General features: G+C 44.9%; 1 protein-coding gene across 3 annotated transcripts in view; it reads left to right on the top strand.

The window, feature by feature from the left end:
• LOC142310837 (protein FRA10AC1 homolog) overlaps positions 1 to 15,576 on the top strand; it is a 132,239-nt gene that overhangs the window by 43,540 nt on the left and 73,123 nt on the right. For all 3 annotated transcript variants that reach the window (XM_075348578.1, XM_075348579.1, XM_075348577.1), the window contains exons 6-8: positions 1,630 to 1,713; positions 4,134 to 4,218; positions 7,229 to 7,274. In XM_075348578.1, the coding sequence (XP_075204693.1) occupies positions 1,630 to 1,713; positions 4,134 to 4,218; positions 7,229 to 7,274 (215 nt within the window). The remainder of the gene's footprint in view (positions 1 to 1,629; positions 1,714 to 4,133; positions 4,219 to 7,228; positions 7,275 to 15,576) is intronic.

The following is a 15,576-nucleotide window of genomic DNA, read 5'->3' as shown; positions in this document are numbered from 1 at the left end:
TTTTCGCTTCGTCCAAAACGCAGCATTGTACAGTACAAGCATAGTGGAGGGGATTTCTAGAAAACCCGTGCCCACTGTGCTTGTTTTTTCCACAGCAAACACTGACCTGCGGAGCGTCTTTCCAGACCGCAGCATGTCCATTCTCCGTAGGGAGAACACAAGCGACCCTGATTGTGGGTACGAGCAGCTGCGGTCTCCTGCGGAAGAGACATGCGCCCACCCCCCAGTCAGGACCTGCTTCATCCAAGACGCAGTGAGTCCTGATCATGGGCACATACCCCTAAATGAGTGTAGCACCAGCAAATAAAGTGAAAAGTGTAGTCCTATCGCATACAGACTTCCGGTCGGGGCTCCTGTTTGTTTTGCTGTAGAATTATAATCTGATCTTTCCTGCTTGTACATGGAGCAATCTAAAAAATGGATGTAAAAGCAGCGTTTATTGCCCATATAGTACAGCAATTACTATTAATAAACATACTGTATATAGTGGATGTTCTTGAGTAAACCTACTTTAGTTGATGATCCCTTCGTCAACTCTGATGCAGTTCCCTAATACAAACTACATTTCCCATGATGTCTCTGGCTTTGCAGAGGATCAGAGTCTCATCACTCTGCACTTTATCTTCTCTAAGGGCAACAGGAATAATAATAGAACTGCTGTCTCCTAAGTTGCACATAGGCAGCTTCATCCAGTCTCCTGCTTGTGATAGCGGTCTGTCATGCGGTGTTCAGCGTTGTGCTCGCTGGGTGTCATGGCGGCGTCAGACTCTGTTCGCACTGCAGAGTCAGACAGGCAGCCTGGGATTCTTAGTTGCACAGCCTGTCATGGGCTTTGGCTGGTTCTGGTTGTGCCGCTTTCCAGTTCAGCAGGAGTTAACTCCTGCTGGAATCTCAGGCTGTTGATTACCATTCTCAGCTGCCTGCACTCTTTATAAGGTTCTGGATTCTGAGACTGAGTGCCGGATATAGCTTCTGCTTCCTCGGTTCCAGTGATTTTCCTGTTCGATGATGTTCTACAAGTTGCAGTTCTGTGGGGTGTGCGAGTTCTCCAGTTGTGCTTTTATTTCTTACCCCTTTTTACGTTACTCTTCAGCTCACATACTGTCTCACCTATTTGTGAGGTTTTGGTTACTGGGTTTCCGGCCCACTCCCAGGGTGGGGGGAGTAGTATCATGGCTTGGACTGGAGACATGGCCACGCTGGGGGCTTGAAACTGGCTACCATTAATCCTACCTTCGAAATAAGGGACAATGCAGGAGCCCCAGTCTTAAGTTCAGCCTAGGAGCCCCCATTCCATCTGTACATACCCCGTGACAGTGTGTCCTTGCCAGCACTCACAGACAGCAGGTAGGGCAGAAAGGCTGACACTGGGTCACATAGAACGCACTGTAAAATCTCATCACAGCACTATGCCACATCGTCACCCATTTGTGATGTTTAGCTTTTTTACACCACCCTATAGTCCTAGCCACAGGGTTTTCCAGGAAAATATTGCTGGTGGTCCCATATGTTGAAAATTGTTGAGAAAGGGGTAGGCCCCTGATTGGGCAATATCAGTGATTAGAAGCAAAGAACCTTTTGCTCGCCCCCCACTTTATATGCTTTTAATATTGTACATTTTCATTGCAGAGGAAATCGTAAGACAGACTTAGACGTAATACGAGAAAACCACAGGTTCCTTTGGCAAGAGGAAGATGAAGAAGACATGACTTGGTAATTTAAGTAAGGCGATGTTCACATTAGTGTAGGATTCCGGGAAAAAGGCAGATTTGACGGGACGAGTTGTCTTATATGCAACGTCCTTTTTCTCATCAAAAAAGGGGACCCCAATTTAACTCGGTGAGGTTCCTTAGTTGCCATTGGTATATGTCATAGTTCTGATCTGGAAAACCGTTGTAGGTTAAAGGGGGTAGACCAAAACTAAAATGTATTTTAATCCTAAATCTCTCTATATTTAATGCCAACATCTAATCGTTTTTAGTCCCTATTATTCCCTGACTACATTTATTTAATATATATATATATATATATATAGATATAGATAGATATAGATATAGATATATATATATATATATATATATATATATATATATATATATATATATATATATATATATATATATACACTAATTCACGTGTGATGACACTTTGATTTAAAATCTCTGTGCATGCTGGGATGCTCAAATGAGTCTTCATCAGGGTGCAGAGTCTGTGGGTACTGCCGCAGCCGCTACCCTCACCCTGAGACGAAGCATCATCTGTGACTATTTCTAGTCCCTTCTCTAATGAACATGCTTTGGTTGTCAATTTCGACGAATGTTCAGTAGGATCTTGTCCCTGTATTAGTAAACAGTGACAGTGCACTCCCTTGCCGGCTCCGATCGGAAGTGACGAGCTGGCAAGGGGGCGCACTGTCAGTGCACATTGTAAGGAGAGAGAACAAGCAAGCAGAAACTAGTGCCAACCCCACAAGTGACATCTCTGCTCACCCAGTCTCTGGTTGTAATGCACACTGACAGTGCACCCTTTTGCCGACTTGTCACTTCTCATCAGAGACAGCAAGGGAGTGCACTGTCACTGTTTACTGACTACCAACACATGCCCAGTAGAGCAGGCACTAATGCAGGCCCTGAAACAGACGTCCCTGATGTCACCTCGTATCAGGGTGAGCTAGAGGCTTTGGCAGTGACCACAGAGTGCCCTCTGATGACGACTCGTTTGAGCATCCCAGCATGCACTGGGAAACTTCAGGGCATATAACATTTAATGGGAGAGCTTTCTTAATTTAAAGTAAATATGTAATTATATATCTGAATATATAACTGAATTGAATAATCATATATGCAAATTGTCTCATCAGACAGAAAGAGGACTTCAACTCTAATTCCACCTTTTGGAAGTTGCAATCCTAAAAGTCAACATCAACCCTATAACGAGCCTTGCCATATGACTTAGGATAAAAGCAAAAACGGAATCTATTTGCAGACACATGTTTCAGGGTATTGCCCCTCCGCAGTGCAAGGCGATAGATCAGTTTGGCTGTATGAGAGGCCTCTGACTGGGGGTCTAACATGTCTCCATGTAGAGAGTGACATGCCAGTGTAAGGAGTCTTATAAGCCATGTAATGCTTCTCTGGGAAATCAAATATGCAAATTGTTATTTCAAAGATTATTCCTATAACCTACATTATTAGTTTGCTAGGATATCCCAGAAAAAAAAATCATGTTGAGTGTATTGTATTAGCAGCACAATCCACAAAATCAAACCGGACCTGCAGTTTAGGAATTTTGCATTGTGTGACCTTACAGGACTTTTTAACTTGAATTCATGTCTTTTGGGCTAATAGAACCATTTCTGCAATTGTGTTTTATTAAATGATTTGTGGTATCTGCCTTCTGCAGCCTCTGTCTTTGCCCTGTGTATTGCTGGTTGCAGAATGAGTTAACTGAGAATCTGTCAGTGAGGGTTTTTTTTTTTTTTCCGGACAGAGAAGATAGTAACTCTTTTATCTGTCTTTTTCTGCGCTTCTATGTGCTGATTTATTACCACCTACCACATCAAGGCTAAGCTGAACTTTTATGTGGTCATAATTTAGTTGAGAGCATGCTGTATTGCAAGAAGAGTACATGTTGGTATATTCGTTTACTGTTATATATGAACAAATATTCCAATAAAAATTGCATTGTTTAAAAATTAATTAAGAGGAGGGGAAAAAAAGTCACATAAGAGTTACAATCTTTCCCATCAGAACGAGCTGACTGACGGATCCTCAGTTAACTCATTTAGTAGTCAGCTTTGTATCAGGTGGAAAAAAAGCTGGTAAAAGTCAAACAATGCTGAAAAATTAAAGAAACCCAATTGCAAAAAATGATTTTTGGTACAAAATGCATGCAATTAAGTAAAAAGAAAAGACCACCCCGCCTACAAAGGTGTGCATATTTTTTAACGCAATAAGAGAGAATGTAAATAATAAGATTTAGAGCCTGAAATATTAGGTTTATGAAAAATTCACAATTTTGCTTGACATTTTCTGTCACTGCATTAAAGCTTTATAGATGTTCTATGTAATTGTGTACATGGACGTTTTCTTTTCTCCGCCTGAAGGTTTGTTTCTTTTTTTTTGTGCTGAAAGGGAGAAGAGAATTGCAAAGAAATACTATGATAAATTATTTAAAGAATATTGTATAGCGGATCTCAGCAGATACAAGGAAAACAAGGTTTGTGGATACAATCTAAACGTTGTTTGTGTTCTATGCATTATGCAGGAGCCCTGCAGAGAGGCCGATCTCAGCGCTGCCAATGTGTTATTATTCGGTTGAGTAAGGCGGCTTTCACACTACGTTTTTTTTAACATCCGTCATGAACGTTTTTTTAACGCAAAAACGGATCCAGTGCAAATGCGTTTTCATTTCAATGCATTTGCAATGGACTCGCGTCAACATGCGTTCACCTGCGTTTGCATGCGTTATAGTGAGGATCCAGCAAGTTGCAGTTTTCTAACTTTTTTCAAAAACGCTACTTGTAGCGTTTTTGAGCTGCGTCCAAATACTGTTTTTCACTGGATCCTGACTATACTGCACGCTAACGCATGTGAACGCTGGCATGCTGATAGACAGGATCCTGCTTGCTCTACTGAGCACGCCCACAAACCAGCCTGGTGTGATCAGTCTCTCTCTCCCCCACCTGAGAGCGGCAGACGCTCGTAACCAAGGTAAATATCGGGTAACCAAGCAAAGCGCTTCGCTTAGTTACCCGAAGTTTACCTTGGTTTCGTGTGCAGGGAGCAGGCAGCCCGGCTCCTAGCAGCTACGGACGCTCGTAACCAAGGTAAATATCGGGTATCCAAGCAAAGCACTTCGCTTAGTTACCCGATGTTTACCTTGGTTACCAGCATCTGCAGCTGTCAGATGCTGGCTCCCAGTCTATCACGTTCAGTTCCCCTCACTCCCGATCACATGACTCCAATGTCCGCCCATAAACTTCAAGTGGCAGGATCCTGCAAAATAACACATGCGTTTGCATGCGTTTTTCTTTGTAAAAACAGGATCCAGTTTTACAGCAAAAAAAGTTCATGACACATTTTAAAAAAAACATAGTGTGAAAGCAGCCTAACACAGATGATGTTATATATTTCTCCTACTAAAACATTTTAATTGATTTTTGATAACAAAAAGACCCTGTGTCTTATGGTTCACAGTCAGGCGGTTGAACAGCAGGGTTTTTACTGTTGACCAGCAGCTCTCGCTCTTGACTCCCACCCTTCCATACACATGCATGCTGCATTTGGAGGAGCATGCATGTGTTCTGCTTATGGAGAGTGCATTAAACTACTGCTAAACATATCTTCCAGGGGAAATTCAACATCCCTCCCTTATCCACAATTTCAACTCTTGGCAAACCTTGCGGCAGCCTGAAGTGAATAGTGTACAGAGCAGTCACAGCTCCATACAGTGTGTTGTGGTCATTCTTGGGTACTGGAGCTCGGCTACCCATTGAAGTAAATAGGAGCTGAGCTGCAGTACTCAAGAGCTGCCAGTATGCTGTGTGTGTGTGTGTGTGTGTGTGTGTGTATATATATATATATATATATATATATATATATATATATATATATATATATATATATATATATATATATATATAATAATTACTCTAGTTGTAGTACCCGGGATAGTAACTGTCTCTTTGTCTCTCTCCAAGTCTCTGTCTGTCTCTGTGTGTCTGGCTCTGTGTGTCTGTCTGTGTCTGTCTCTCTGTCTGTCTCTTTCTCTGTCTCTGACTGTCTGTGTGTCTGTCTCTATCCATGTCTGTGTCTATCTCTCTCTCTCTGTCTGTCTCTAGCTCTGTGTCTGTCTCTCTCTATCTTTGTGTCTGTCTGTCTCTGCTCCCCGGTCTGTCTCTGCTCCCCGGTCTGTCTCTGCTCCCCGGTCTGTCTCTGCTCCCCGGTCTGTCTCTGCTCCCCGGTCTGTCTCTGCTCCCCGGTCTGTCTCTGCTCCCCGGTCTGTCTCTGCTCCCCGGTCTGTCTCTGCTCCCCGGTCTGTCTCTGCTCCCCGGTCTGTCTCTGCTCCCCGGTCTGTCTCTGCTCCCCGGTCTGTCTCTGCTCCCCGGTCTGTCTCTGCTCCCCGGTCTGTCTCTGCTCCCCGGTCTGTCTCTGCTCCCCGGTCTTTCTCATACACACACACGTACATACACTCAGCTTTATATATTAGCTATATGTATATTACATATACACTATGTGTGTTCTGCTGTGCCCGTAACGTAGGTAGATTTGGCCATTGACAGGGGTGCAAACAGCTATTCGTTGGAGGTGCCAGATGTCTGACCCCCCAGTAATCAGATATTAATGACTTTTTCCCCTCACCCATGACAGCACCACATGGGAATATAAGGGTGCTGTCATGGGTTCTGGAAAAACCGGCTACCGGTAAGTAACCTAGGTGTTTTCCCCTCACCCATGACCGCACCCATATAATCACGTGGTGCTGTAATGGGTTCTGGAAAAACCGGCTACCGGTAAGTAACCTAGGTGTATCCTAGAAGGTAGATCATCAATATCTAAATAGTGGATAATCCCTTTAAGTGGCATTGGCTACTAAAAAGGAATCAATCATTGTACTTCTGCATGTTATGAAACTAATGTTTCTTGCAGACCTGATATACAAAAGTGTTATCAAAAAAAATAAATTACATGCAAATTACCTTTTTTAGTTTTCCTGTTGCCTATGGTAGTCCCTTTACTTCTAAGAAGACCACGTTCCCTGACAGTGCATGCTGTATTTGCAAACTCCATGAAATAACAATTCTGGAGCATCTTCTAGTTTATAACTTGTGTTGTACTGTGACTCTTTTATTTCTTCTGGAATTATATGAATATTGACTTTCCTAAAGAGATGGGTCACCATTAGCTGCACTGATTGGTCAGTGTTTAAGGACACCCCCCCAGCTAGTAACACCCATTTGCCAGTTTTTCGGAGGAGTACCAGAGGAAGAAAACAATGACAATGTAGAAATCTAAAGAATTATCGTACAAATTATTATATTAATGAGAACACGTCCAGAGAACGGACTACTGCTTTTTCATTTTCTTCTTCCTATGTTATTGTTTCTTTTTAAGCCATAGAGATCAGTAGGAAATTCTGTGTAATGTACACGGTCCGTGAGCCTGGAAGTGTATACATGGCCGTGATTTGTATGTATTGTTCTTTGATAGTTTCTTTCTTTCTGCAGTTTGGATTTCGATGGAGAATAGAAAAAGAAGTCGTCTCTGGGAAAGGTATTTATTTTACTAAATGACCTCCAGTATGTGAGATGTATAGAAATTACCTCCTGTAACACCTGCCTGGATCCACAGACTCAGACGGGCTGTAATGGACAGGCTAGAGGGAAGCCACTCACCAAGCAGGACCCCTAGAGCCCTGAAACCCTTTAACCCCTATACAGGGATTTGGAATTACACAGGGCCCAAGGTGATCACTACCTGTGGAAGGCTGCAGTCCGAGAGAGTAGTCTTCAGGCAGGGTCAAACCAGGAATTGCGGAACAGGGACAAAATCGTCAGGCAAGGACGTAATCAGAAACAAGCGGAGGTTAAATCCGGATCGGACAGCGAGGTACAAAAACAGCAGGCAGGAGACGTAGTCAGGAAACAAGCGGTAATCAGCACACGAAATCACAGAACAGGACGGAACAGGAACCAGAATTTTCAGAACTATCTCTGGCAGAGGTCAGCAGACAGCAGGGGCATTAAAAAGGGTGTGGGGTCTTCCCATAGGCTGTAGCTGAATGATGGTACTTCAGCTGGGAGACACTCGCCACCTACAGTCAGCCAGTGGCACTGCAGATCCCCAGGAAACCCAGCCTAGTGGAAGAGCGGAGCCTGTGCCCACCGGCGCCGCTGGCATCGACTCCTCTCCCATCACCAGCACTATCCACGGCAGGAATACGGCGTCGCCTGGCGATCGGAGTAGAAGTCGATGGAGCGGACTCCGGTGGGGACGTAACACCTCCAGTATGTGAGATGTATAGAAATGACCTCCAGTATGTGAGATGTAAAGAGGAACTGTTACTTTCATCTATTGCATGTCACATTTCTTTCTCAGACAGACTGTGTAACCTAGTGTAAAAACCCCACATTGTTAGGGTCAACACACACGGCGAGTAATACGGAGCGAGTGGCATGCAATAAAAAAATCGTGTTCCTCTCGGACCAATATTACTCTATGGGGCAGCCCTTGAGCGATATTTTTTTTTTTTCTTCTCAGCCCTAATCAGACCGAGAAAACAATGGCAGCATGCTGCGGGGGGAATGCGATCCTGCTTCACTCGCACCTTTTCAAGTCTATGGGGGCGAGAAAAACATTGCACTGCTCTCGCAGTACACCACTGTAACAAGTGTAATTCGATTCTTGCGTCAGCCGGCAACGAAGGAGATAGGGAAATAAATCATTCCCTCTCCTTCGCAGCGCCGGCCCTCCCCTCAGCAGCTGTGGTTTGATCGCATGATCATACCACAGTCACATGACACTCGCTTGACACTTGGCTCCCTCTGTGCTGCGAGCACTCGCAGTAATCCTCGTGTGGCCTCAACCTAAGATTCTGACTCGCTTAGTTGCTGATTGGAGGTAGATACAGGAACCATTTCCCTTTTTAAATGTCCGGCTGATTTATTGTCTTTACAAACCGTGCAGTAAAACACTTGTAGCCCATGTCCTGGATACATCTGTGTGTGGTGGCTCTTGAAACACTGACTCCAGCAGCAGTCCACTCCTTGTGAATCTCCTCCAAATTTTTGAATGGCCTTTTTGTTAAGAAACCTATGAAGGCTGCGGTTATTCCGGTTGCTTGTGCACCTTTTTCTACCACACTTTTTCCCTCCACTCAACTGTCGATTAATATGCTTGTATACAGCACTCTGTGAGCAGCCAGCTTCTTTAGCAATGACCATTTGTGGCTTACCCTCTTGTGGAGTGTGTGAATGACTGCCTTCTGGACATGTATCAAGTCAGCAGTCTTCCCCATGATTGTATAGCCTACTGAACCAGACTAAGGGACCATTTTAAACACTTAGGAAGCCTTTGTAGGTGTTTTGTGGTAAGTATTCTAATTTTTTGAAATAATGACTTTAGGGTTTTTATTGGCTGTGAGCCATAAACATTAACAAAAAAACACTTGAAATAGATCCCTCTGTGTGTAATGACTCTATATAATATACATGTTTCACTTTTTGTATTTAATTACTGAAATAAATTAACTTTTTGATGATATTCTAATTTATTGAGATGGACTTGTAGCTCTGGGGTCTGCCCGCTCAAGATAATGTCCAGCAAGAGCAACTGTGCTGCAGGTCTGCACACCTCCACACACAGACACCTTAATGAGACTACAAGTCTCCATTTTACCTGCTGTACCACACCCCAGGGGGGAGATATGTGAGCAGTCATTCCCACCCATCTCTTTTGAATACTCAAAAAAAACGGCCCTGACACACCCTATTAACACTCTCAGCATTAAACATGCTGGAGGCCGCTCCGGGCTTATATTACAGAGGCTGCCAACCTCAATGATACATATCTCCCCTAAAGGACTTGGCCGGAGGTCCTCTTGCAACCTCTTCTATAAAAGTGATAAATAAAAGCATATTTGCATAAGTGCTATAATTTTATCATATATTAGTACAATACATTAAAGGTGTTTTTCGAGTATTGACACAAGCTGCTTAGAGTCGCTGACCTCAGTTATTGGCTGCAGGGATGCACATTTTAGGAGCAGACTTAGCGCTGGACCACGGGAGGGTGAATAAATCACTTTTGGATTTGAAAAAAATTGCAACCAGTTTTTCTGAAAATGGAAACCCACTTTAACACCGTGTAATAATATTTGATGATGCAATTATGCCTCATATGCAATAGCCTTCCAAAATATAATTGTCACGTGTGACAGACAGTCATGTGGTTTCTGGCCATAGAAGGTCACAGTGTCTGGCTGCGCAGAATGCTCCCTGACTTTCCATTGTTCCTGCTGTCAGTATTCATTGGTACAGCTAGCTTTCCTGCTGGATTCATCGCTCACCTTCCACCCAGCTTCTGAACATCAGTATTCTCTTGGTGCTTAAATACCCTTTCCTTCCTTTGGACTGTGCTGGTGATATTTTTCAGTTCATTCAAGCCTTGGTTGCAAGCAGGTGGCTTGTACTCCTCTGTGAGTACACACATCAGAACACACACTCACACATATGGTACATATACACACTCAGACACACACACAATCAGATTCCACATCATTCCTCCCTGTCATCTCTGTGCTGTACGCCGTCCTCCCCTGCGTCTGACCGACACTGGCACATCAGAAAACATACACACACATCGGACAGCATACACTCACACATACGATCGCATACACTCACACACAGTCACGAAATCGACGATACCGGTACAATCGTGCACACACCACATCCAGTGATATCACGTGCTTCCGGCCATGTGATCATCCTGCAGGTGCTGGAAGCTCAACACAGTGCACAGCGTCGCAAGTCCTTACACGCGCTGAGAAGCAAGCTATATCGCTAGATGTGGTGAGTCTGTGGATGCGATCTGTAGTGTGTGTGTGCGCACAACCCGAATATCAATTCCTCCACCATATATTCAAACTATAAGACGCACCTCCCACTTTCCTCCAAAATTTGGAAGAAAAAAGTGCGTCTTATAATCGAAAAATACGGTAATGATCTGCATTGCTAAATAATACATGGATGGCTAAAGACTGAAAAAAATCAGGAGCAAATCTTATTTGCTCTGGCTTATAGTGGGGTATCTAGTAGGACACACGGATAGATGTTGTCTTTCATGGGAAAGCAATTTTCCTTTTTTTTTGGTGTTTTTTATGCTTTTTTTTTTTCCTGCCATTCTTCCAATGCTGTAACTTTATTATTTTTCCATTACCAGTCATATGAAGGCTTGTTTTTTGCAGCACAAGTTGTAGCATTGTATGATGCCACTTTGTATATATAATGTGTATATACAATATAATGTACTGAATCAGGAAAAGAAATTCCAAGTGAAATCATTGGTTTGGCATTTTTGTTTTTACGGTGTTCACTGTGCAATAAAATTGACATGATTCTCCATATCAGTACTGTTATGGAGATACTACCATAATATAGCATAAGTTGTTTTTTTTTTTAAATATAAACTCAGTTTGGCGCGCACTTCATGAAAAATTGGTTTGTGATATGTTTCATTTTTGCATCAATGGACCATTGTTAGGGTTTATTTTTTAGTACGAGCTGACTTTTTTTTTTTTCTTGATAAAAATTTTAGGTCTCACTCAACTTTTTTGAGATCAGATGTCAATTGACCTGACAATACCAAATATATATATATATATATATATATATATATATATATATATATATATATATTTTAACTGGGAAGAGAAGGGGGACTTCAAGATGTCTAGGCCGAGTTCACATGTCCAGTAATCATCTGTTGTTAAGTAACTGATTTCTGCAGTATGCGGGGTTTTTTAACATTGGAGTTTATGGAGAACGGATCCATTAACCCCAGCCTCTATATTATGCTGCTCTCAGATTACATAGGAAAACTTGCTGACAGATTCCCTTTAGGCATATATTGACCTTCAGAAGTAGTTGTATATAAGACTTTACTTTATGCAATTTCACTGATGACTTGACGTATTTTTTGGTTTATAAGACGTACCAGATTAAAATTTAGAGGAAAAAAGGGTGAAAAAATAAAGGGTATCCATTTTTTAATCCAGCAGTGCGTTAGCAGAGGGGGGCGGCAGCGGTGAGTCACAGGAGGGTCACAGGAGGCAGTGGCAATTGTGCAGCAGGGCGATGCTACAGGTGGTGCAGCCGACGGGTGTCCCAGAAACTGTTGACGGCAGCGGCTATGCTGGTGCAGCTGTGCTGGTGCTGGGGCGGCGGTGCTGGTGCTGGGGCGGCTGTGCTGGGGCTGGGGCAGCTGTGCTGGGGCTGGGGCGGCTGTGCTGGGGCTGGGGCGGCTGTGCTGGGGTGGCTGTGCTGGTGCTGGGGCGGCTGTGCTGGTGCGGCTGTACTGGGGCGGCTGTGCTGGGGCAGCTGTGCTGGTGCTGGGGCGGCTGTGCTGGGGCTGGGGCGGCTGTGCTGGGGTGGCTGTGCTGGTGCTGGGGTGGCTGTGCTGGTGCTGGGGTGGCTGTGCTGGTGCTGGGGTGGCTGTGCTGGTGCTGGGGCGGCTGTGCTGGTGCTGGGGCGGCTGTACTGGGGTGGCTGTGCTGGGGCAGCTGTGCTGGGGCTGGGGCGGCTGTGCTGGAGCTGGGGCGGCTGTGCTGGGGTGGCTGTGCTGGTGCTGGGGCGGCTGTGCTGGTGCTGGGGCGGCTGTGCTGGTGCTGGGGCGGCTGTGCTGGGGCAGCTGTGCTGGTGCTGGGGCGGCTGTGCTGGGGCTGGGGCGGCTGTGCTGGGTCAGCTAGGGCTGCAGGAGGTGAGCGCTTCAAATTATGGCGCCCAAAGCTGGCGCATGCGCAGATTGAGCTCTCGGCTCAATGATAAGCCAAGATCTCATCTGCACGTGTGCGTGCCATATCTGGGTGCAATTTTCCTTAAGTCCACTGCTGGGAGATCAATGGGCCAGAGGCAACGCCTGCGCAGATGAGATCTTGAGCTAAGAGCTCCATCTGCGCACGCCCCGGCTCTGGGCACCATTATTAATTGAAGACCTCACTGCCCGCAGCACGTGCACAGCCGCTACAGACTCTGCTTAGCAGCCACAGACCCTATACAGCTGCCGCAGACCCTGCACAGCCGCCGCAGCATTGCCCCTGCCTCCTGCTGCCCCTCTCCACCACTCCCCGGTAGGCTACATTCTGATTTTAAGACGCACTCCTCACTTTCCTCCTAAATTTTTGGGAGGAAAAGTGTGTCTTATAATCCGACACATACGGTATATAAAATCCACACAGCAAAAATCTGTTACAATCGGCAGCATAAATTGATGTGATGATCACGTCAGTAAAGCTCTGTGGAATTAATGGCGCAATATAAATGAGTAAAATAAATATTGCAGATTCACAATCTGCACTACACGGCGATTTATATTACGGGTTTTTTCTGCAGCTTTTAGAGGAGAGCTTGGTTGCTGCGGGTTTTCCGCACTCATTCAGAGCTGAACTGCAATCACTTGTGTCGGGGGCGGCCGAGGCTCCACAGGGGAAAAGTAGGAGGATGCAACTCTACTCCAGATCCGTGAACCTGACATTCACAAGATCGCTGAGGGCCCTGTAGGTAGGTTCCCACTGATCATATACAGTACACCACAAAAGTGAGTACACCCCTCACATTTTTGTGAATATTTTCTAATATCTTCTCATGGGACAACAATGAGTATTTGACACTTTGCTACAATGTAAAGTAGTCCGTCTACAGCTTGTATAACAGTGTAAATTTGGTGCCCTCTAAATAACTCAGCACACCGCCATTAATGTGTAAAGCACAGGCAACAAAAGTGAGTACACCCCTAAGTGAAAATGGCCAAAATTGTGCCCAATGAGTCAATATTTTATGTGCTCAGCATAATTTTCAAGCACAGCCTTAACTCACTTGGGCATAGAGTTCACTAGAGCTTCACGGGAGCCACTGGATCCTCTTCCATCCTCTATGACAACATGACAGAGCTAGTGGATGTTAGAGACGTTGCATTTCTAATTCCGTTTGAGGAGACCCCACAGATGCTGAATAGGGATTTAGGTCTGGAGATGCTTGTCCAGTCCAGCACCTTTACCCACAATTTCTTTAACAAGACAGTGGTCATCTTGGAGGTGTGCTTGGGGGTCGTTATCATGTTGGAATTCTGACCTGTGGTCCAATTTCCGAATGGAGGTGATCATGCTCTGCTTCATGATGTCACAGTACATGTTGGGATTCATGGTTCCCTCAATGAACTGTAGCTCTGCACAGCCAGCAGTACTCATGCAGCCTCAAACCATAACATTCCTACCACCATGCCTGACTGAAGGCAAGACACACTTGTCTTTGTCCTCCTCACCTGGTTGCTACCACACACGCTTGATACCATCTGAGCCAAATACGTTTATCTTGACCTCAGCAGACCACAGGACATGGTTTCAATAATCCATGTTTGTTTTTACTCCTTACTCTACTTGTCTTCAGCAAACTGTTTGCTAGCTTTCTTTTGCATTATCTTTAGAAGAGTCTTTCTCCTGTGATGACAGCTATGCAGGCCAATGTGGTGCAGGGTGCAGTGTATGGTCTGAGCACTGATAGGCAGACTCCACACCCCTGTAACCTCTCCAGCAATGCTGGCAGCACTGATTCATCCTTTTTGAAAACACAACCTCTGGATGTGACACTGAGCACGTGCACTCCACTTCTTTGGTTGACCATGGTGAGGCCTGTTCTAAATGGATCCTGTCTTGTTAAACCGCTGTATGGTCTTGGCCACCCTGCTGCTGCTCAGTTCCAGGGTGTTGGCAATCTTATTATAGCCTCAGACATCTTTATGTAGAGCAACAATTCTTTTATTCAGATCCCCAGAGAATTCTTTGCTATGAGGCGCCATGCTGAACTTCCAGTGACCAGTATGACAGAGTGTGTGAGCGATAACACCAAATTATAATTTATTATTGTAGTGCCATTTTTTTCATGGCACTTCACATGTGAACAAGGGGCATACATAGACAAGTACAATAATTGTGAACATTTGAAGGCACAGACTGGTACAGGAGGAGAGAGGACCCTGCCCGCAAGGGCTCACAGTCTACAGGAGGAGAGAGGACCCTGCCCGCAAGTGCTCACAGTCTACAGGAGGAGAGAGTACCCTGCCCGCGAGGGCTCACAGTCTAGAGGGAAGTGATTGAGGATACAGTAGGTGAGGGTACAATGGGTGGTGCAGTGCTTTGGTGGACTGAGGGTTACTGCAGGTTGTAGACTTGCCGAAAGAGGTGGGTATTCAGGTTTTAAGTGGTTTCCATGGTACGCGAGAGTCTGATATGATGGGGTAGAGAAGTCCAGAATAATGGGGGAGGCACAGAAGGCACAGGAGAAATCTTGGATGCGATTGTGGAAAGAGGAGAGTATAGAAAGATCTGAGGTTGCGTGTAGGTAGGTACCGGTAGGTACCAAGAGACTAGGTCACAGGAGGAGATAGGTTGTGGATGGCTTTGTATGTCATGGTTAGTGTTTTGAAAAGGAGTCTTTGGGCAATGGGAAGTCAGTCAGTGAAGAGATTGGCAGAGAGGAGAGGCTGAGGAATAGCGGGGGAAGAGGTGGATTTGTTGGGCAGCAGAATTTAAGACAGATTGGAGGGGGGAGTAAAAGTGTTAGAAGGAAGGCCACCAAGCATGAGGTCACAGTAGTCCAGGCGGGAGATAATGAGGGCATGCACCAAATGTAACACACTTGCTCCTCACCTGAGACCTTCTAACACTAATGAGTCACGTGACATTGGAAAGGGAAAATGACTAATTGGGCAATTTTCACTTAGGGGGTGTACTCACTTTTGTTTCCAGATGTTTTTACAGTAATGGGTGTGTGTTGAGTTATTTAGAGGGCACACCAAGTCTACA

Source organism: Anomaloglossus baeobatrachus, chromosome 5 (genome assembly GCF_048569485.1).
Source record: "Anomaloglossus baeobatrachus isolate aAnoBae1 chromosome 5, aAnoBae1.hap1, whole genome shotgun sequence".
Taxonomy (NCBI): domain Eukaryota; kingdom Metazoa; phylum Chordata; class Amphibia; order Anura; family Aromobatidae; genus Anomaloglossus; species Anomaloglossus baeobatrachus.
Note: the sequence above shows the minus strand (reverse complement) of the source record. Positions and strands in the feature narration are given on the sequence as shown.